A 21,271-nucleotide genomic window follows, 5' to 3' on the forward strand; every position below is an offset into this window, starting at 1 on the left:
ACTTGCCCTCGTCGTAATTCCTGGAAAGGCGCCTCTTTGTTTGCGCTGCCAAGGAAAAGGTCACATCCGCCGTGACTGCCGAATCCCTCGATGCCAGCGGTGCCAACGGTTTGGCCACGACGAAGCCCAGTGTGTGCCTACGTATGCGAACGTAACGGGACCCGCGAAAAGCAAAGATGCTTCTGAAAATTTCATGGACGAAGCTGAAGCCGAAGAAGCAGCAGCGATGGTGCCGGAGAAACCCAAAAAGCCGGAAACGCCCCCCAGTACGACGGTGAAACGGGTGTTGATAGCGAGCGACCAAAAGAAGTCGAAAGAAACGTCAGCAGAACCAAAAAGTGAGGCACCCCAATATAACACGACCGAAAATCGTGTGGTAGAAGCGGCTACGCCGTGCGACCCTTCGAAAGATGAGAGTGAAGCCATGGAAGGCATCGCATCGATGTCCGCCAAACGAAAGCATAACGAAACCTTCGAAGACTCGGACCTTCCTAAGGATGCAAGCGGCGGCCCTCCGCCACCTAAATCGGCTCTGATGCGACGAATTTCGTTCAAGCCGAAACCGAACATTCCTCCTGACGGACGACCAAAGCAAAACCGCCGAGCTAAAGGCGGGGCCTCGCTTCCCTTGTGCAAGCCAGCGACATGCCTCCTCTAAAACAAAGACGTTTAGACGCTGCTGCGGAGTCCAGCCACCGGACATCTGTTGAGAGGGAAGACACGGGTCAGCTGGATGATGCCGACTGTGAATTGCCGCAGCACGGTGAACCCTCTTATACATCTCTGCGCTCCGAGGTAAACGCTGTGCGATCTAAGTGCTCCTCACAAATTAAGAACGGAAAGCTTGCCGTGTCCTTACGAATCGCCACTTTGAATGTACCTGGACTACCAGCCAAGAAGCGCCAAAGTCAAATTAATCGTCTCTGTCTCGAAAATAACTTACATCTGGCAGCTGTGCAAGAAACCAAGATTGAAAGTGAGGAGCACACGGATCGTATGGTGGAAACTTTTCGAAGACACTACAATGTTTCTGTCATCCACGCAAAAGGTACATCCGGGGGCTGCGCAATTTATATAAGAAACAACGTAGGCATTGAAAGTGAAGAAGTTGTAGCGTCAGAGGAGGGGCGCTTGATTGTGCTTGACTTTTTGTATTCTGGAAAGGAATGGCGTGTTATTTGTATTTATGCACCAAACACTGATAATGAGCGTGCTGTATTGTTTGAAAGAGTAGAACAATTTTTGAAATGTGAAAAATGCCTTATCATGCTCGGTGATTTTAACTTGCATGGCTGAAGATAGAGCTAGAAGTGACTCGCTGTCACTCCGTATCTTACTTTTTCGACCTTTACTTCATGGGAACTAAGGACGCCGGGTGTGTTTCCCTATGCTTCCCATCCGCCTCGGTAGCGCAGTAGGCAGCGCGTCAGTCTCATAATCTGAAGGTCGTGAGTTTGATCCTCATCCGGGGCAACGGCGGCGCAGTGCTTTTCAATCTCTTATTACAGTTTAATCATGTGGAATGTGTGCTGTTATGTCTGCAAATGAATCGCTGTTACTCTTATCTCTTACTTTTTCGACCTTTACTTCATAGGAACTAAGCACGCCGGGAGTGTTTGCCAACGCTTCCTGACCGCCTCGGTAGCGCAGTGGCGTACCCTATGACTTGATTATCCTCTGCGTACTGCACAGTGTCTTGAGATGTATGGCATTGCGAAATGTGGATGTTGGCGCAAGAGCGGCAAGTGAATACTTTAAAGGGACACCAAAGGCAAATAATTTGTCAGAGTGAAAGCTCAATGTATGACAACGTCTAAGACGGTAATATTATCAACAGCAGTGCCCTACTTACCGATAAATTAAGCTAAATGTATCACACGATGAGCGCCACGAGCGGAACATTTTGGAAATGATCCCGATGACGTGATAGAGTCCGACTACAATTAATCACCTGTAATCAAACTAGCTGCAATAAAAAAAGAACCTTCCGTGCATCAAGAGACGTAATAAAATGCTGCTTGTTGGTTTCTGTTTGATTCATGGAAAAAAGAACTTCTTTGGCGTAGACATGGTGAACGGCGCGCGTGGTTCAAAGGTTCCGTTTTCGCCGAACTGCGCTTGGCCCGGCGCCCTGCTTCGCTCACGCGGTCGAGTCTCAGTGGTAGTTTCGGTATCGCGTACTGCCGCGTGTGTTTTGTGCGCTCGTGAAAGTCGCTCCGGCAGAAAGTGCGACAAAGTGCCGCGTGCATGTGATGTTGCCAGATGCCCCATTGGTGCAACGCCGCCAGCGCACGCCGCCGCGCAGTAAAGGCGGGCAACATTGGGCGCGGCAACAGTGGCGCGAGTACACTCTAGCGCCAGAAAGACCGCTTTCAGGCGGGTGATTTGAAGCGCGCTAACGCTATGCGGACCACTAAAACGTGATTTTATTTAAAAATAAGCACTTCCTTGGCACAAAGGTAGCACTACGAGGTTTCTGGACCGCTATTTCAATAATAAACGTCGACGTAATATTTGCCTTTAGTGTCCCTTTAAGGAAAGCCTTCACAGATTTGTGGAAGAGCATAAATCTCAATCCAATGTACCGAAATGGTTGCCGCAAGTACAATTGTTGTTGATTCAGCGCTATTTTTAGTACCATGTTCTCAAAGACCAGAAAACGTTTTTAACTTTTTACCCTTTGTTGTATTCTTGTATTGTTAACCCACCTGTATGTACTGAAACTGTAAATAAATGAAATAAACGCTAGTAAGTGTCGATCGTGAAGCATTACTTCTTTTCACATCTCACAGACGGCGGCGCCGCCCCGCTCCACCCGCCGCGAAAGAGAAGAGAATGTGTGAAAGATATATATAAAGCGCGTTCGCGCTTTGTCTAGCATCTGCCGAGTTAGCTTAGTCATTCTGCTTCCGGCAGCCGCGCTGAACGGATCTCAGAGTCATGGGCTCCAGCGGAGCGGCCAGTCTTAGCCGCGGAAACAGGAACGGGGACAACGAATACCAGTTTATTTTGCCGCAGCTGCCAAAAGGACGACTTGTTATCAACACCGTGTTTTTACACGGTGATGTACGAGCGAGGCCATACAAGGTCGAAGATTTCAGGGACGCATTGACGCCAACGGGTCTGCTGCCGGATGTGGTAAGCCTCGGTGCGTACCAGGTTAACCACGTGTGGGCGGGGACATTCAATGACTCCGCTCCCACGAAACGCCTGCTCGCCTTGAAGGAGCTGCAGGTGAACGGGCGGCGCTGCGTCGTCGTCGACCCACAGGACCAGCAGGTGCGGCTGCGAATACACTGGCTGCTTCACGGGGTGAGCGACGAAGAAGTACGGACGGCGCTTTCGGCTTTCGGCAAGGTGGTGGAGGTGAGCCGAGAGCGGTGGCGTGTCCTGGGCATGTCCGACAAGTGTTCGACCACAAGAACAGCCCTCCTGAAGCTGAAAAGCGGCGTCAAGGTCGAAGACCTTCCGCATCAGATCAGGATCGATGGAGAACTGGCCTTGCTGGTTGTGCCAGGTCGGCCGATGCAATGCTTGCGCTGCCAAGGCACAGGACACGTCCGCCGAGAGTGCAAGGTCCCCCGTTGCTCACGCTGCAAACGCTTCGGACGCGTCGAAGCCGACTGCGTTAGAACGTACGCCAGTGCAACGGGGCCAGCGATGAACGATGTGACGGCTGAGCACGTAATGGACGCGGCCGAGGCAGAGGATGCCGCCAAAGAGGTCGGAAGCCCAGTGGTCCCTGTGACTACTGGAGGTGTGGCGCCGCGAGACACACCCAAGGAACCGGAGGCTCTCCAGCACATGATTACACCGGCCAGCGCCCCGTCAGCGGTCGGGCCGAAGCGGGTCGAGAGGGATGTGGTTCCAGTGGGGGCAGCCGACACGACGAAGGGTCAGGGAGAGACGGCGGCGGACAGCGAGGACGAGATGTGCGCGACCAGCGCCACGCTAAAGCGTCCACTCGACGACTAGGGGGAGCTGGACGGGGCGTCTTCCACCAACAGCCAGGAGCCGCCTGCGAAGGCGCCGTAAGGGAGGCGGCTTAGTATCAAACCTAAGCCGAAAGTCCCCACCGACAGGAGACTGGCGGACAAGGCGAAAGAAAACAGCGCCGGGAAGCAGGATGGTCCTGGAGGCGGCTAAGCCGAGGGCTGGTCGTGAAAGGTAAGCACCATGCTCCGGGCCTACTCCTTTAGCGAATAAGTCACCATGGCACTGACTCGGCCATTCCGCATAGCTACGCTTAACGTCAGAGGGTTGGCGGCTAGGCGTAGGCAAAGTCAGCTCTTGCGGTTGCTCACAGACCAAGACATAGACGTCCTAGCCGTCCAGGAAACCAAGGTAGACGGAGAGGAGGAGACCGGGAGCATGGTGCGCCGTTTCACTGACCGATGTGACGCGGTTGTAAACCATGCGATAGGAACGTCCGCGGGTTGTGTTCTTTTTGTGAAAAAATTGCAAAGCCTTCTTGTGCAAAGTGTTTTTTCATGCCAGTCAGGCAGAATGGTTTATTGTGACTGTTTATTGTGCCACTGAATTCAGAGTAATATGCGTATACGCACCGAATAGTGTAGAAGAGCGTGCTCAGTTTTTTAAATGCGAAGCATTTCTTAGCGAACTTCTGCGACTTTGAGCGTATCTATCTATCTATCTATCTATCTATCTATCTATCTATCTATCTATCTATCTATCTATCTATCTATCTATCTATCTATCTATCTATCTATCTATCTATCTATCTATCTATCTATCTATCTATCTATCTATCTATCTATCTATCTAGCCGCCTACGACTTTGTGCTCTCAAGGTCGCTTGGTTCATCGAATGTGCACCAAAATTGGTATGGCGTAACATGACTGTATGACGAACATAAATGACAAGTCATAACATGAAAATAATGACACGCATGTCATGTACAGCATGATTTACATGCTACGCTCATAGTGCGCTGGCGGCCGTTTCGCTAGTTTGATATAAACAAAAATTGGTATCTTCCAACGTGACTGTGTGGCGAACATAAATAACACGAGTTAACATGAAAATCGTGACACGCATGTCATGCACAGCATGACTTACGTGCCACGCTCATGGTGCACTGGCGGCCGTTTCGCTAGCTTTATATACACCAAAATTGGTATCTTGCGACGTGACCGTGTAACGAACATAAATAACACGAGATAACATGAAAATCATGACACGCATGTCATGTACAGCATGACTTACGTGGCACGCTCATGGGGCGCTGGCGGCAGTTTCGCTAGCTTGATCTACCCCGAAATTGGTATTGCGCGACGTGACTGTATGACGAATATAAAAACTCGAGTTAACATGAAAATCATGACACGCGTGTCATGTACAGCATGACTTACGTGCCACGCTCATGGAGCGCTGGCGGCAGTTTCGCTAGCTTGATATACACCAAAATTGGTATCTTGTGACGTGACTGTGCAATGAACATAAATAACACGAGTTAACATGAAAATCATGACACGCATGTCATGTACAGCATGACTTACGTGTCACGCTCATGGAGCGCTGGCGGCAGTTTCGCTAGCTTGATCTACCCCGAAATTGGTATTGCGCGATGTGACTGTGTAATGAACATAAATAACACGAGTTAACATGAAAATCATGACACGCATGTCATGTACAGCATGACTTCCGTGCCACGCTCATGGAGCGCTGGCGTCCGTTTCGCTAGCTTGATCTACCCCGAAATTGGTATTGCGCGACGTGACTGTGTGACGAACATAAAAACACGAGTTAACATGAAAATGATGACACGCATGTCATGTGCAGTATGACTTACGTGCCACGCTCATGGGGCGCTGGCGGTGGTTTAGCTAGATTTATATACACCAAAATTGGTATCTTGTGACGTGACTGTGTAACGAACACAAATAACACGAGTTAACATGAAAATCGTGACACGCATGTCATGTACAGCATGACTTACGTGCCACGCTCATGGGGCGCTGGCGGCGGTTTCGCTAGATTTATATACACCAAAATTGGTATCTTGTGACGTGACCGTGTGACGAGCATAAAAACACGAGTTAACATGACACTCATGACTCGCATGTCATGTACAGCATGACTTACGTGCCACGTTCATGGGGCGCTGGCGGCGGCTTCGCTAGCTTGATCTACCCCGAAATTGGTATTGCGCGACGTGACTGTGTAACGAACATAAATAACACTAGTTACCATGAAAATCATGACACGCATGTCATGTACAGCATGACTTACGTGCCACGCTCATAGGGCGCTGGCGGCCGTTTCGCTAGCTTGATCGACCCCGGAATTAGTTTTGCGCGATGTGACTGTGCGACGAACATAAAAAAAAAGCCGGCAGATCCCACGCATTGTGGGAATCGATGTAATGCGAAGCAGCCATCAAAGAGCTGCATACATCGTCTTGTATGTCGTTTAGCAAAATGCGTGTCATGGTTTTCATGTTAACTCCTATAATTTATGTTTGTCACACAGTAACGTCACGCAATACCAACTTCGGGCTAGATCAAGCTAGCGAAACGGCCGCCAGCGCCCCATGAGCGTGGCACGTAAGTCATGCTGTACATGACATGCGTGTCATGATTTTCGTGTTAACTCGTGTTATTTATGTTCGTTACACAGTCACATCGCAAGATACCAATTTTGGTGTATATCAAGCTAGCGAAACGGCCGCCAGCGCACCATGAGCGTGGCATGTAAATCATGGTGTACATGACATGCGTGTCATGATTTTCATGTTATGAGTTGTCATTTATGTTCGTCATACAGTCATGTTACACCATACCAACTTTGGTGTACATTCGATTAACCAAGCGACCAGGAGAGCACAAAGTCGTAGGCGGCTAGATAGATAGATAGATAGATAGATAGATAGATAGATAGATAGATAGATAGATAGATAGATAGATAGATAGATAGATAGATAGATAGATAGATAGATAGATAGATAGATAGATAGATAGATAGATACGCTCAAAGTCGCAGAAGTTCGCTAAGAAATGCTTCGAATTTAAAAAATACGTGGCTTCAGCTCGGCGACAGTGGAGGTTAAGCTGCTGGCATATGCAGATGACATTGCGGTGTGTTGTACGAACAAAGAAAGTGTAGAGGAAACGATAAGTGTTGTGAAACATTTTTGTAGCGTCACAGGGAGTCGCGTAAATTGGGGGAAATTCCTTGGGCTTTGGCGCGGAAGGTGGCCTTCAAAGCCGGAACATTTTGCAAATGTGCACTGGACGGAAACACCGACAAAGTACCTCGGTGTTCCCCTTGAATGTTATAACGGGAGTGAGGAGTATTGGTCGCGTCAAACAAAAGAGACGAAGGAAAGAGCAGACAGGTGGAAAGGCCTGAACCTGTCTGTTTTTGCTAGGGCTACTGTGTGCAACATGTTTTTTATCACTAAACTGTGGTATGTGATGCAGGTGCTACATTGTTCAAGGATCAACGTGCAAAGGCTGCACAGAGTGTTCGCAGTTTTTATATGGGGCTCGGAATGGGAGAGGTGCAGACGGACCAATTTGTTCAGGCGCGTGAAGGACGGGGGTCTCGGTTTGGCGCACCTATTTGTGAGACAATTAGTAAATAGATTTTTGTTTTTCCGTGACGTCAGGGATCCGTTTTTGCATACGGTATGCCAGCTCAGGTTAGGCAGTGCCATACCAGATCTTGTTGTCACTACGGATAGCCGGCCCGTGACGTTGCGTGGCTATCTCAAGGAAGTGGTAGATAGTGTACGTTTTTTATCTGTTCGCTTTTCGTTGGATTATCTGGCAAGTGTTCGAAGAAAAGAATTGTACAAAGATGTATGTGATATGGTTTTGCCAGTACCATTGTACAGGGCCATATACAGTGGAAGACCGGGACAAAATGTACTGAAGCGGGTGAGAAACATGCAGGTACCTACAGGGGTGAAAACTTTTTTCTGCAAGTTACACACAGGAACACTATCAGTAAAAGACTTTCACAGAGGAACGGGGCTTTTTTACACCATGGGGGTCACACTGCTTGATATGTAAGAAACCAGAAACAATAGACCATGTTTGTTTGCATTGTTGGGAAGGGGTACATTTTTGGGACATTTTACAGAGGACAATAAAGAAGGATTTTCCACTAGACCAACACGGGATAAGGTATCTCGCAGTAACAAATGATGATGGGGTCCCATTTGATGTAGTGATGTTGACCGGTCTCCACTGTATATGGTGTGCGAGAATGGCCGGATACCACTTCGACCCGGATGCAAAGCCAGCAGTAATTTATTTCAGGCAAAGCATGTCTGCATTCATTGAGTGTAGCAAAATACAGGAGATCGAGCCAGAATGGTTGTCAAGGTTTGAACCTCTGTCAACCCTTAAGTATTTTTAAGAGGACAACATCCGTCCAAATGGGACTGATGGCAATGCTTATTCTTTTTGTATTGTATTATATGTGTGTGCAATGATTGCCCTGTACAATGTCCATGCCAGGCAATAAAGAAAAAAAAAAAGCCTCGGTAGCGCAGTAGGCAGCGCGTCAGTCTCATAATCTGAAGGTCGTGAGTTCGATCCTCACCCGAGGCAAAGGCGGCGCAGTACTTTTTATTCTCTTAGTACATTTTAATGACATGGAAAGTGTGCTGTTGTGTGTCCATATGAATCACTCTCGCCCTGTAACCTTACTTTTAGACATTTACCTCATTGGAGCTAAGAATGCCGGGTGTGTTTCCTTATGCTTCCTGTCCGCCTCGGTAGCGCAGTAGGCAGCGCGTCGGTCTCATAATCTGAAGGTCGTGAGTTCGATCCTCACCCGAGCAAAGGCGGCGCAGTACTTTTTATTCTCTTAGTACATTTTAATGACATGGAAAGTGTGCTGTTGTGTGTCCATATGAATCACTCTCGCCCTGTAACCTTACTTTTAGACATTTACCTCATTGGAGCTAAGAATGCCGGGTGTGTTTCCCTGTGCTTCCTGTCCGCCTCGGTAGCGCAGTAGGCAGCGCGTCAGTCTCATAATCTGAAGGTCGTGAGTTCGATCCTCACCCGAGGCAAAGGCGGCGCAGTACTTTTATTCTCTTAGTACATTTTAATGACATGGAAAGTGTGCTGTTGTGTGTCCATATGAATCACTCTCACCCTGTAATCTTACTTTTAGACATTTACCTCACTGGAGCTAAGAATGCCGGGTGTGTTTCCTTATGCTTCCTGTCCGCCTCGGTAGCGCAGTAGGCAGCGCGTCAGTCTCATAATCTGAAGGTCGTGAGTTCGATCCTCACCCGAGGCAAAGGCGGCGCAGTACTTTTTATTCTCTTAGTACATTTTAATGACATGGAAAGTGTGCTGTTGTGTGTCCATATGAATCACTCTCACCCTGTAACCTTACTTTTAGACATTTACCTCATTGGAGCTAAGAATGCCGGGTGTGTTTCCTTATGCTTCCTGTCCGCCTCGGTAGCGCAGTAGGCAGCGCGTCAGTCTCATAATCTGAAGGTTGTGAGTTCGATCCTCACCCGAGGCAAAGGCGGCGCAGTACTTTTTATTCTCTTAGTACATTTTAATGACATGGAAAGTGTGCTGTTGTGTGTCCATATGAATCACTCTCGCCCTGTAATCTTACTTTTAGACATTTACCTCATTGGAGCTAAGAATGCCGGGTGTGTTTCCTTATGCTTCCTGTCCGCCTCGGTAGCGCAGAGGATTCCACTTCCGGCCACGACAGTGAACGGACGTGCCATCATGTGCTCCCGTGTAGGGGCGGTTTCAGCGGCTCGTGTGGGCCGCGGTATCAGGTGTACCGAAAAGCCAGGCGAAGATTTCCAGGTTGTTCTGCCTCATTTGCCTTCAGGTGATTCTGTTTTGCACACGGTTTTTTTGCATGGCAATTTAAAAGCCAGACCGTATCGAGTGGAGCATGTCCGAGACAGCCTTGCTCGTCTTTCGCTGCTGCCGGAAGTGGTCGCCCTTGGGGCATACCAAATGAACCACCTGTGGGCAGTGACGTTCAAGGATGATGAAGGCAAAAAGAAGATGCTGGCGGCGGAGTCATTCGACGTCAAGGACCATCGCTGTATGGTGATTGACCCCCGTGACCATGGTGTGCGGCTAAAGCTATACTGGCTGCTTCATGGCGTGCCGGACGAAGACGTGCGAGTTGCCTTGACGCCTTTCGGAAAAGTCACCGAAATAAGCAGAGACAAGTGGAAGGTCCAGGGTTGCGGTGACAAAGGGTCAACTACCCGCTCGGTTACAATGAAACTGCATGTGGGCGTTACTGTGGACGACCTGCCACACCAACTGCGTGTTGCGGAAGACATGGCGCTCGTCGTCATTCCTGGCAGAGCACCGCTCTGCCTCCGATGCCGGGGCATCGGGCACATTCGACGGGACTGCCGCGTGCCGCGTTGTGGGGTTTGTCGTCGCTATGGCCACGATGACTCTCACTACGTGCGGTCATACGCCAGCGTTACCGGGCCAAGCCGAACGGATGAAGTCTCTGAGCACCTGATGGACGCCGCGGACGCCGAAGAAGCGAGCAGGGAGGACGACAATGTGGAAATGCCTGTAAAGCCCCTTGAACCTTCTTCAGGAGCCGCACAGGAAGGGACCAGTGAAAGCGACAAGCCCCTTGTTGCGCCAGGAACGAAGGCAGAGAAAAAAGCAGGAGACGACGACGCGAAAGCCGCGAGCGAGTCATCGTCAGCTGCGCGAGAGGTCGGCCCGGGTGCAACGGACGTCGAGATGACCGCGGCAGGAGCCATCGCTTCAAAGCGGGCTCGTGAGGCATCTGACATCACAGGAAACGTGGGCACGTCAGGCACCGGAGAACCTCCAAAAAAGACAGCGACTGGTCGGCGGCCTACCTTGAAACCAAGGCCAAACCTGCCGCCTGACCGTGGGGAGACCCCAACGGCGCCTCCGCCTTAGCGGGGGAGACGTTCCAGAGGAGCACAAGTACCCACTGCTGCGACGTGAGTAGGACACCCGGCCAAATCACGAAATGGCGACTAACTTTAAACCTAATATGCGCATTGCGACGTTGAATGCAAGGGGACTGTGTTCACGCAGGAGGCAATGCCAGATTAGTCGCATTCTTTTGGAAAACGACGTAGACCTTTTGGCTGTACAAGAAACTAAAATGGAAAGCGAAGAACAAACTGAGCAAATGGTTCAAGTTTTTCGCCCTAGGTACAATGTATGCGTTTGTCATGCTGTGGGGCGGTCAGGAGGTTGCGTCGTTTTCATTCGTAGTAGCATCGCGGTTGTTGAAAATGTGTCCACCTGCGATAGCGGTAGGCTGGTTGTGTGTGATTTTATTTTTTCTGGAATGCCTTGGCGTGCCGTGTGCATTTATGCACCGAACAGAGCGCACGAACGAGAAGAATTTTTTAAGGCGGTTGAGGGGTTTTTAAAAACAGAAAGAAGTGTTGTGTTCCTAGGAGACTTTAATTGTGTCTGTAGAGCTGAAGATAAAACGACGAATATCAGTGTGCGTGATAGAAGCGCAGAGTTGTTGAGCGCAATAGTGACCGAGAGAGAACTGGAAGATGTCGGTTACGTAATGACGCGAGAGGGCCAAGTACGGTACACGCATTTTCAAGGTCAGTCGCATGCAAGGTTAGACAGAATATATTTGTCGGCGAAGTTGGTACCTCTATGCTCATCCTATGAAACGCAGCACCTTAGTTTTAGTGATCATTGTATGGTCACGGTTAATATTGGCGAAAAACGAAAGGCTGCGATGTTTAATTGGTTTCTATGGAAATTTAATGAAAAGCTACTGCAAGATGAAGTATTTGTCACGAAAACCAAAGAATGTCTTACAAATGCTCTTCGTTTAGAAACCAACAACTTCATGTCTGTGTGGGAGCAGTTTAAGTGTGACGTAAAGATGGTTGCCATCGAAAGAGCCTGTGTATTACGTCACAAGGAAAGGCAACAAGAGAAGCAGTTACAAAGTGAGCTGGACTACATGTTAAGCGTAGAAAACGAAGCGCCGTGAAAGTTCAAAAAAGAAATAAAGGAGGTGAAAGCAAAGCTCGAATTTATCGACGAAGATAAGTACCGCGGAGCAATGATAAGAGCACGCACTGAACGATTGTGGATGGGCGAAACGCCCACTAAACGAGTGCTCAGTAAAGAAAAGAAACATGCAGCAAACAAAGAGATAACTGAAATACGGTATCGCAATCACACTACACGTGACCGTGCAGAGATAAATCTTGCTTTTGTTGAGTTTTACACGGAACTTCTGAGAAATAAAATTAACGACCCCAAGCGCTTCAAAGAGGACTTTCTGGCCCTTATGCCAAGATTGGAAGACTCTGAGAGGGAGTTAATAGAAGCAGAAATTACGGTGGCGGAAATTGAAGCAGCTATAGACGGTCTAAGTAACGGCAAGTCACCGGGGCCGGACGGCCTGGGTGCTGCCATATACAAACATTTTAAGACAGAAATGGCAGTAGCATTACATCGAGTTATCACAGAATGCTATGAGAAGAAACAGGCACCTCACTCATTTAGGACTGCTCACGTAGTATTGATACCCAAAACTGAGGATCCTGCAAAGTTAAGTTCAGTAGAGTCTTATCGGCCCATTAGTCTGACCAACACCGACTATAAAATATACATGAAGGTGTTAGCTACACGGCTCCAAAGTGTTATCACGTCCCTAGTCGGCCCACATCAGACATGTGGTATTAAAGGCAGAACCATCTTCACGAACATACACATAGCCAGAAGTATCCTGGAATGCTGTGACGCAATGCATGACCGCGTGGCCATGATTCAGCTAGATCTGCATAAAGCGTTTGACAAAGTTGTACACGAAGTTTTGTTTTTATTGTTGGAGCATGTGAATGTTGGATCTGTTATTACCGAAGGTGTTAAAATGGTGTACCATGAGTGTACGGCTAAGTTAGTAATCAATAAAGAATTAACTGCTTCTATTCCAGTGCGCTCGAGCGTGAAACAAGGATGTGCTCTGTCGCCTCTCCTTTTCGCGCTATACTTGGAGCCATTTTGTTTACGTATGCTTGCAACCCCTAGTGTAAGAGGGTATTCCTTTTTGAGTAGTGAAACCAGAATATTAGCCTATGCTGACGATATTGCCGTGTTCTGCACTGACAAAGAAAGTGTGCAAGAAGTTGTAAGAATAGCTACAGATTTCTGCGCAACGACCGGTAGTGCAATCAGTTGGCCAAAGTGCCTTGGCTGTTGGCATGGCAATTGGCAGAGCACACCTGAGGTTTATTGTAATATGAATTGGAAAATCACGCCGGGAAAGTACCTCGGCGTTCCTTTAGACCATTACCGGAATGCTACTGAGTACTGGTCTGAGGAAAACAAACGCATCAAAAATTGTACCGACAAGTGGGGTGGCCGCAATTTCTCGATGTTTGCAAGAGCGTCTGTTTGCAATGTATTTTTGATTGCCAAAGTTTTTTATGTTCTGCAAGTGTTAACCATGACCCGAACTTCGGTTCAGAAAATGCACCGAGTATTCGCGACCTATATATGAGGATCGCAGTGGGAGCGCACGAGCCGGTGCAATTTATTTCATAAGGTGAAAAATGGTGGCCTAGGGCTATTGCATCTGTTCCTTAAACAGCTGGTGAGCAGATTCGTTTTTGTTCGGGATCAAACTGATATTTTTTTGAGAACTGTGATCCAAGCGCGATTGCAGAATGCCCTACCCGATTTTGTTGTGTCGTCCTTTTCTTTTGAAGCTGGACCGCTGAGTCCTTATTTGCGTGAAGTTGTTTCGTCTACACGCCTGCTCAAGGAAAGATTTTCTTATGAATACTTGTCTGATGTCACCAAAAAGAAACTGTATCGTGATCTTCGGGATGTGTTTTTGCCATTACCATTATATCGAGCTCCGTACAGGCTGGGTCCTGAGCGCGATGTGTTAAAGCGTGTTAAAAGAATGCCGGTTAGACCCTCAGTCAAAACCTTCTTTTTTCAGGTGCATACCGGCACTCTCCCTGTGTTGCCATGGTTACAAAGTAAAGGGCTCTTTGTACCCTGGTCAGTGAACTGTTTAATATGCGGGAAACCAGAAACGATAGAGCATATTTTCCTCGATTGCCACGATGCTGTATTCTTGTGGGATGTGCTACAACGGACACTAAAAAAAGAATTACCTATTAGCGCATTCGGAATTCGCTTTCTTCCATGTACAGGTACAGGGGAAGTGCCGAGTGACATGCTAATGTTGCTTTGCATGCATAGCGTATGGAAGACAAGAATGGATATCCGACATGTTCATATAGAGGCTCACTCAGCGAGGGACTATTTTGTTGAGAGTATGCTGTACACACGAGACTTATTCAATGCACAGCCTGAACCTCCAGAGTGGCTACCTGTACTTGATCAATTGGCTTCTGTGAAGCCGTTTTAAAGCATACGCGCTGGCTAAGTGTTTTTATAAAATGTATATATTCTGTATGTGATCATTTTGGTTGTGGTTGTAAAAAGCAATAAAGAAAAAAAAAAGCCTCGGTAGCGCAGTAGGCAGCGCGTCAGTCTCATAATCTGAAGGTCGTGAGTTCGATCCTCACCCGAGGCAAAGGCGGCGCAGTACTTTTTATTCTCTTAGTACATTTTAATGACATGGAAAGTGTGCTGTTGTGTGTCCATATGAATCACTCTCGCCCTGTAACCTTACTTTTAGACATTTACCTCATTGGAGCTAAGAATGCCGGGTGTGTTTCCTTATGCTTCCTGTCCGCCTCGGTAGCGCAGTAGGCAGCGCGTCAGTCTCATAATCTGAAGGTCGTGAGTTCGATCCTCACCCGAGGCAAAGGCGGCGCAGTACTTTTTATTCTCTTAGTACATTTTAATGACATGGAAAGTGTGCTGTTGTGTGTCCATATGAATCACTCTCACCCTGTAATCTTACTTTTAGACATTTACCTCATTGGAGCTAAGAATGCCGGGTGTGTTTCCTTATGCTTCCTGTCCGCCTCGGTAGCGCAGTAGGCAGCGCGTCAGTCTCATAATCTGAAGGTCGTGAGTTCGATCCTCACCCGAGGCAAAGGCGGCGCAGTACTTTTTATTCTCTTAGTACATTTTAATGACATGGAAAGTGTGCTGTTGTGTCTCCATATGAATCACTCTCGCCCTGTAACCTTACTTTTAGACATTTACCTCATTGGAGCTAAGAATGCCGGGTGTGTTTCCTTATGCTTCCTGTCCGCCTCGGTAGCGCAGTAGGCAGCGCGTCAGTCTCATAATCTGAAGGTCGTGAGTTCGATCCTCACCCGAGGCAAAGGCGGCGCAGTACTTTTTATTCTCTTAGTACATTTTAATGACATGAAAAGTGTGCTGTTGTGTGTCCATATGAATCACTCTCACCCTGTAATCTTACTTTTAGACATTTACCTCATTGGAGCTAAGAATGCCGGGTGTGTTTCCTTATGCTTCCTGTCCGCCTCGGTAGCGCAGTAGGCAGCGCGTCAGTCTCATAATCTGAAGGTCGTTAGTTCGATCCTCCCCCGGGGCAAAGGCAGCGCAGTACTTTTTATTCTCTTAGTACATTTTAATGACATGGAAAGTGTGCTGTTATGTGCAGGGTGTCGGAACGGAACGAAAACCGAAAACGAAAAACGAAAAAAAAACGATATTTTGGACTGGAACGAAAACGTAACCGAAACTTTATCGATTATTTCGTTCCGGAGTGAAAACGAAATTTTTCCAATCGTTTTTCGGTTCACGAGAAAACTTCGCAATCCGGAGCAACTGAGCTCGTGCAATGTGAGCATATCTCAGGGTACGGTATTAACGCGTACCTCAGGCAGGAATTCCAAAGCAAAGATATGTTGAAATTGTGCGAAAAACGAAAACAGTGGCAACCAGAGATGTTTATATTAACGCAAGTGGATTTTTGCGCGCCTGTCACGCAGGCCAGCGTAGAGAGGGCATTGTCGGCGCTGAAGTTTGTTACAGCGAAAGCTGTCATGAGATCACAACGGCTGATTTTGCGCCATAGTTGTCCACCGCCGCCGGTGTCCGTGACCGCTATCGCGTGATATAAAAGAAATAAATGAGAAACAAATTTCTAGGATCGGATGGCATTTCAACCCGCGCCCTCTGCGTGGCAGTCGGGTCTTCCACCACAGTGCCACGCTAGTGCTTCTGTGCTTGCGAGGAGCGCTTGACAAGCGTGAGTGCTGACGAGCAGTGCGGCCCAGTGTTCCGTATTCGATACAAAGGCACAAGGTTCCCGAGCGGTGCACTGTTCCAACTAATACCATGGATCTAGAGGGTCTTATTCCTTCCTCATTAACCAAATCTTATTTTTGTCCATATTCACAACCGCTCCAGACGCGTGGCAAAACTGCTTAGTCTTCTTGAATACTACTTTTGTCAGCATAAAAATAGGCTACGTCGTCATTTTAGCATTAACACATTTAAGCATAAACAATATTAAAACACCACCATTCGTTCAAACATGCTGACCATGCAAATACTATAGGTAGCGGGAGAACTGCCCCTATGGGAATTAGTAGGGTGGTTGTACTGCACGAGATATGTAACCTAGCTTCTATCCCTCGACTTTGGTAACCTGTTTTGCGTACTCTTGCAGTTCTTAATGCATCTAATGACATCAGCTATATAGGGCGTTCATTGTTAACTCAATAAAACTATCAAGATGCCTTTCTTACGTGGAGGAATAATATTGATGGAATTGAACTGCCCGGCCATACCCGGAGTGCGAATGGGCTAAGTTTTTTCATTCCGAGGAATTGAAAGGAATGGAATTGCGGCAAGTTCTAATAATTGAAATGGAATGGAGGCGCCCATTCTGCCACACTGCTTCCCACCTACTGCAAAGTGCTCAGCCATAATTCTTCATCACCATCAGTCACAGCGCAAAGTGCACATAATGCCTTACAGATGTGTAGCGTGTACCACGAGACTCCGAAGAATGACGAAAAATGGCATAGTGGGAACTTCTCTACTTCAGAAGAATTGGGATGATTTATGGCGTAGTGGGTACCTTGCATGTGTACTTGTGTTATTGCCCCAAGAGACTCTCCAGCGGGCTCTACGAAGTCCGCTCTTTCAGCTTTCGTTGTGACTGTGCTGCGTGTGTCGCGCAGGCCTGGCGATCTCTTTATCAGAACAGTGGTCTCGCACATCAGAGAGTACACTCAATGACGTGCTGCTTCTGAGATCGTGCTCACTCCCTTGACACAAAGCATTGAGCCCACTAAAAAATTCGTATTTGTCTTTTGAGAAAATAAATACTATGACTTTGAAATTAATACTGGTTTGTGCTAGTTGGTAGAAATTCGTGGTACAGTAACTCCCGCTCCTCTGAAGAACGTATTTTACCCTTGTCCCGCTTTCCTAAGACCAGGGCAAGTAACTACATCACAAATCCAATGTTCGTTATGATTACCTTAACTTCAAATTTTTCCATAAAGAAAACCGTTACGAACCGTTACGGAACATCTTTTTTTTTCGTTCCGGAACAGAAACGAAACGGAACTTTTTGCGGTGGAACGAAACTAAAACCGAAACGAAAAACATTTCGTTCCGACACCCTGGTTATGTGTGCATATGAATCACTCTCACCTGTAATCTTACTTTTAGACCTTTACTTCATTGGAACTAAGGATGCCGGGTGTGTTTCCCTATATATGCTTCCTGTCCGCCTCGGTAGCGCAGGAATGCCACTTCCGGCCGCGCTAGCGATAGGACGTGTTTTCATGTGCTCCGTAGGGGCGGTGACAGCAGCTTTGAGCCGCGGAAACGGGATGGAAAGCAGCAGCTCTAAGGATTACCAGGTGGTTCTACCGCAATTGCCTACAGGTCCGTGCGTTTTAAATACTGTTTTTCTGCACGGGGACATAAGAGCCAGGCTATACCGGGCCGAAGATTTTCGTGACACGTTGGCCCGTCAGGGATTGCTGACCGAGTTTGTGGCCCTCGGAGCGTTCCAGATGAACCACGTGTGGGCGGTGACTTTTTCAAGTGCTGAAGCAGTGAAAAAGGTACTGTGCCAAGGTCACTTGAAGGCGAAGGACCGAAGATGCCTCGTCGTGGACCCGTGGAGCCAGGACGTTCGTCTTAAGTTCTAACTGGCTTCTGCACAACATTCACGACGAGGAAGTTTGCTCGGCACTAAGCCCGTATGGGAAAGTGAAAGAAGTTACCCGTGAACGCTGGCGCATTCAAGGCATCCAAGACAAGGGCTCATCGACGCGCACTGTTTGCCTGAAGTTAAAGCCGGGCGTGACTGTGGATGATTTACTGCACCAGCCATGCATCGGCGGCATCATGTCGCTTCTGGTCGCACCCGGACGAGCCCCGTTATGCCTGCGATGCAACCGAACGGGACATATAAGAAGAGACTGTCGTGTGCCCCGTTGCGCGGTGTGTAAACGTTTCGGTCATGAAGAAAGCGAATGCGTGCGAACCTACGCCAATGTAGCTGGCCCTCCGAAAGGTGATGAAGTAAACCGCGAACACTTAATGCATGAAGCAGACGCCGAAGAAGTCGCCAGCGGATCAATGATGGCGCCGCAAGCTACAACTCCGGAAACGGTGGTGCATGCGGCGGACAAAGAAACACCGAAGTTGCCTGCGAAGATCGCCAAAGTCGACACCGATGAAAAGACAGACAGGAGCTCGGAGAGGGATTTGAAGATGACTACCGATGAGACGTCGATGGACACAAGTGGGGCGCCGTTAAAACGAACCCTTGAAGAAGACCCCTAAGGAAGTGCGGGGGATACCAGCACGAAGGAACCGATGCCAAAGACGCCATATCGTCGGATGACCTTGAGACCGCCACCGAATTTGCCACCGAGCCGGAAAGCGACTGACACAGCACCAAATTAGGTCTTTTGTTTCTTTTTACTTTTTCTTTTCTTTTTCCTTTCCTTTTTTTCATTCTTTTACATTTTCGACCGTAAAAGTTATTTCGTATCACGTGCTGAGTGACGGGCTTGAGTGTAGCTCTGTCCGCCTCTTCGTCACAACAAAATGATTCGCATAGACAAGCCCTTGCGATTACCTACTATCAATGTAAGGGGACTGTCAGGACGAAGGAAGCAATATCAGCTACGACGCCTTCTTGACGATAAAGATCTTGATATTATTGCATTGCAAGAGACAAAGATAGAAAGTGAGGAAGGAACGAACAGAATGGTAAATCTTTTCACGTCGCGCTATATCTTGTGTGCGTATCTCATGCATGCGGAAGAGCCGGCGCCTGTGCACTCCTGATTAGAGAAACGTTGGGGAAACAATTGCAAGTGTTATAACGGATGAGAATGGACGCCTGATTGTGTGCGATTTATTGTTTTGTGCAATGAAGTGGCGTGTTATCGGTTTGTACGCACCGTATGGAATAAGCGACCGGACGAGCTTTCTTGATATTTTGGATGGCTAATTGAGAACAGAAGGGTTTATTATAATGATGGGTGATTTTAACTGTGTGTGTAATGTGGAGGATCGTGTACGTGCACCACCGATTTATGATGCTAGTGCAAGAGCTCTTGTAAGAATGATAGAAGAGCATGAAAGTACAGATGTTGGTTATGTATTTGCAAATACAAAAATTCCAAAGTTCACACACTACCAGCGAGATAGTCATGCGAAGTTAGACAGAATTTGTTTCAACCCCAATTATATCGCACTGTAGCGACTATGCCGTATTAAATGTGTCATTCAGTGACCACAGTGCAGTCCACGTTTTGATAGGTCCGAAGAAGCTCTCAAAGTTTAATTGGTCACTGTGCAAATTTAATGATAAACTTTTAGAGGATGAAGTATTCGTAAGCAAAGTAAAGAATAGTTTTAGGGCGTAACAAGAAAGGCCCAAAACAAGTTGCTGCGAAGTGTGGGAATATTTTAAGAAGCAACCATAGGCGTGCGCAGGGTTGTCCATCAGGGGGGGGGGGGGGGCGAAGGTTCATCGCAGCGCCCCCGCCCCCCTTGTAAGTCAATGGACGAGACAGATTTTGCGCCTCCCCCCTCTTAGGTGACTATAGGGAGTCAATGTATGGGGCAGATTTTGCGCCCCCCCTCTTAGGTTATTAGGGGGGGGGGCGGCCGCCCCCCCCTGCCCCCCCTGTGCGCACGCCTATGGGAGCAAATCAATTTAGACGCTATTGAAAGATCATGTGTGTGTAATAAAACAGAAAGAAAAAAGGAAAGAAAGGGAGCTACAAGCTGAGCTAGATTTTCTCTTGAGCAAAGAGAGAAGTGCTCCTGGAAGCTTAATGTTAGAAGTACAAAGAAAAAATCGCAGCATATCCACGAGGTGAATGATGGTGAGGTGGGCGAAGCTCCGGAGGTTATGGGTGATACCGTTAATCCTCCGAGAAGTTCGCCCGATAAAATCATCATGCAAACACGTGAGGTACGGTGAAGATCTCGTTCCTGATGCCACAAACCGCGGTGATGCTATTATCGAACCAAAGTCGATCACGCACGTCGCAACTGCGGCCAAACAAATGAGCGAGAGATTCCCGCTTGAACCGCGCGTCGGCTCCTTGAATGTGAGACTGCTGACGCCGCCGCTTGGTCGCCGCTTCCCGCGCACGAGCACCATCAACGTTTGCCAGGCGCCGCGCTCGCTTCGCCGCCGCTTCTCGGGCTCGCCTTTCGGGGTCCGCTGCTCGGAGTGCACGTTGCGCCGCGGCGTCATTGGCGCGCACCGTTCGGGATCCGCCAGGCGCCGCGCTCGCTTCGCCCACCAAGGATCCGACACGTACGGCGACGATCCAAGAGACTGAGAGAGGCACTCGTTCCCCGCGCACCCAGGCACAGCCCGCGCAGCAGCCAATCGGAGAGTAGCGGCACTTTCACCGCCATCTAGTGGCGATTCACACAAGTGCACTATTGCACACACTTCTATTGGACCAACGCCATCTAGGAAATGAGACGAGAAATGGTGATGACGACACAGATTGTGTACAGCGCCATCTAGAATATCATCACTCAACTGCAGTTTGTATGTACTTCTATGAGACAGCGCCATCTATTACACTGTTCGGGAGATACTGCCGGTTACGCCTGACGCGGGACAAGGTTAGACTAAGAGGAGCTACGCCCCTAAAAAAGGTTGAAATGGTGCCATTATCCGCACACGCGCAGAAAAGCTTTGGTGCAGCGAAGAACCAACGAAGAGGGCTATGCTGCAAGAAATGAGATAAATGTGATAACGTACCAGAATAACGTAATCTGGGAAAAAGAAATAATCCTACGAGCTTTTGAAAACCATTATGAGGGAATGTTGGGGCAGCAAATGTGCTTTTCA

General features: G+C 48.2%; 1 protein-coding gene and 9 non-coding genes across 10 annotated transcripts; all 10 read left to right on the top strand.

The window, feature by feature from the left end:
- The first annotated feature begins 1,400 nt into the window (after positions 1-1,400).
- On the top strand, positions 1,401-1,473 carry Trnam-cau (transfer RNA methionine (anticodon CAU)). Its single transcript has one exon. It is a non-coding gene; the product is annotated as a tRNA-Met (tRNA).
- Positions 1,474-8,507: 7,034 nt separating this feature from the next.
- Positions 8,508-8,580, top strand: Trnam-cau (transfer RNA methionine (anticodon CAU)). Its single transcript has one exon. It is a non-coding gene; the product is annotated as a tRNA-Met (tRNA).
- Positions 8,581-8,974: 394 nt separating this feature from the next.
- Trnam-cau (transfer RNA methionine (anticodon CAU)) lies at positions 8,975-9,047 on the top strand. Its single transcript has one exon. It is a non-coding gene; the product is annotated as a tRNA-Met (tRNA).
- A 160-nt stretch (positions 9,048-9,207) lies between these two features.
- On the top strand, positions 9,208-9,280 carry Trnam-cau (transfer RNA methionine (anticodon CAU)). Its single transcript has one exon. It is a non-coding gene; the product is annotated as a tRNA-Met (tRNA).
- A 161-nt stretch (positions 9,281-9,441) lies between these two features.
- Trnam-cau (transfer RNA methionine (anticodon CAU)) lies at positions 9,442-9,514 on the top strand. Its single transcript has one exon. It is a non-coding gene; the product is annotated as a tRNA-Met (tRNA).
- A 184-nt stretch (positions 9,515-9,698) lies between these two features.
- LOC119391541 (uncharacterized) lies at positions 9,699-10,920 on the top strand. Its single transcript, XM_037659219.2, has one exon. The coding sequence runs from the start codon at positions 9,733-9,735 to the stop codon at positions 10,918-10,920; it is 1,188 nt and encodes a 395-aa protein (XP_037515147.1). The 5' UTR covers positions 9,699-9,732.
- Positions 10,921-14,490: 3,570 nt separating this feature from the next.
- On the top strand, positions 14,491-14,563 carry Trnam-cau (transfer RNA methionine (anticodon CAU)). The gene has a single exon. It is a non-coding gene; the product is annotated as a tRNA-Met (tRNA).
- A 161-nt stretch (positions 14,564-14,724) lies between these two features.
- Trnam-cau (transfer RNA methionine (anticodon CAU)) lies at positions 14,725-14,797 on the top strand. Its single transcript has one exon. It is a non-coding gene; the product is annotated as a tRNA-Met (tRNA).
- Positions 14,798-14,958: 161 nt separating this feature from the next.
- Positions 14,959-15,031, top strand: Trnam-cau (transfer RNA methionine (anticodon CAU)). The gene has a single exon. It is a non-coding gene; the product is annotated as a tRNA-Met (tRNA).
- Positions 15,032-15,192: 161 nt separating this feature from the next.
- Trnam-cau (transfer RNA methionine (anticodon CAU)) lies at positions 15,193-15,265 on the top strand. The gene has a single exon. It is a non-coding gene; the product is annotated as a tRNA-Met (tRNA).
- The last annotated feature ends 6,006 nt before the right edge of the window (positions 15,266-21,271 follow it).

The sequence above is a fragment of the Rhipicephalus sanguineus genome, chromosome 4, assembly GCF_013339695.2.
Source record: "Rhipicephalus sanguineus isolate Rsan-2018 chromosome 4, BIME_Rsan_1.4, whole genome shotgun sequence".
Taxonomy (NCBI): Eukaryota; Metazoa; Arthropoda; class Arachnida; order Ixodida; family Ixodidae; genus Rhipicephalus; species Rhipicephalus sanguineus.

Coding starts and splice junctions, on each gene's coding strand:
- LOC119391541 (XM_037659219.2), top strand. CDS start 9,733: ATGTGCTCCCGTGTAGGGGCGGTTTCAGCGGCTCGTGTGGGCCGCGGT.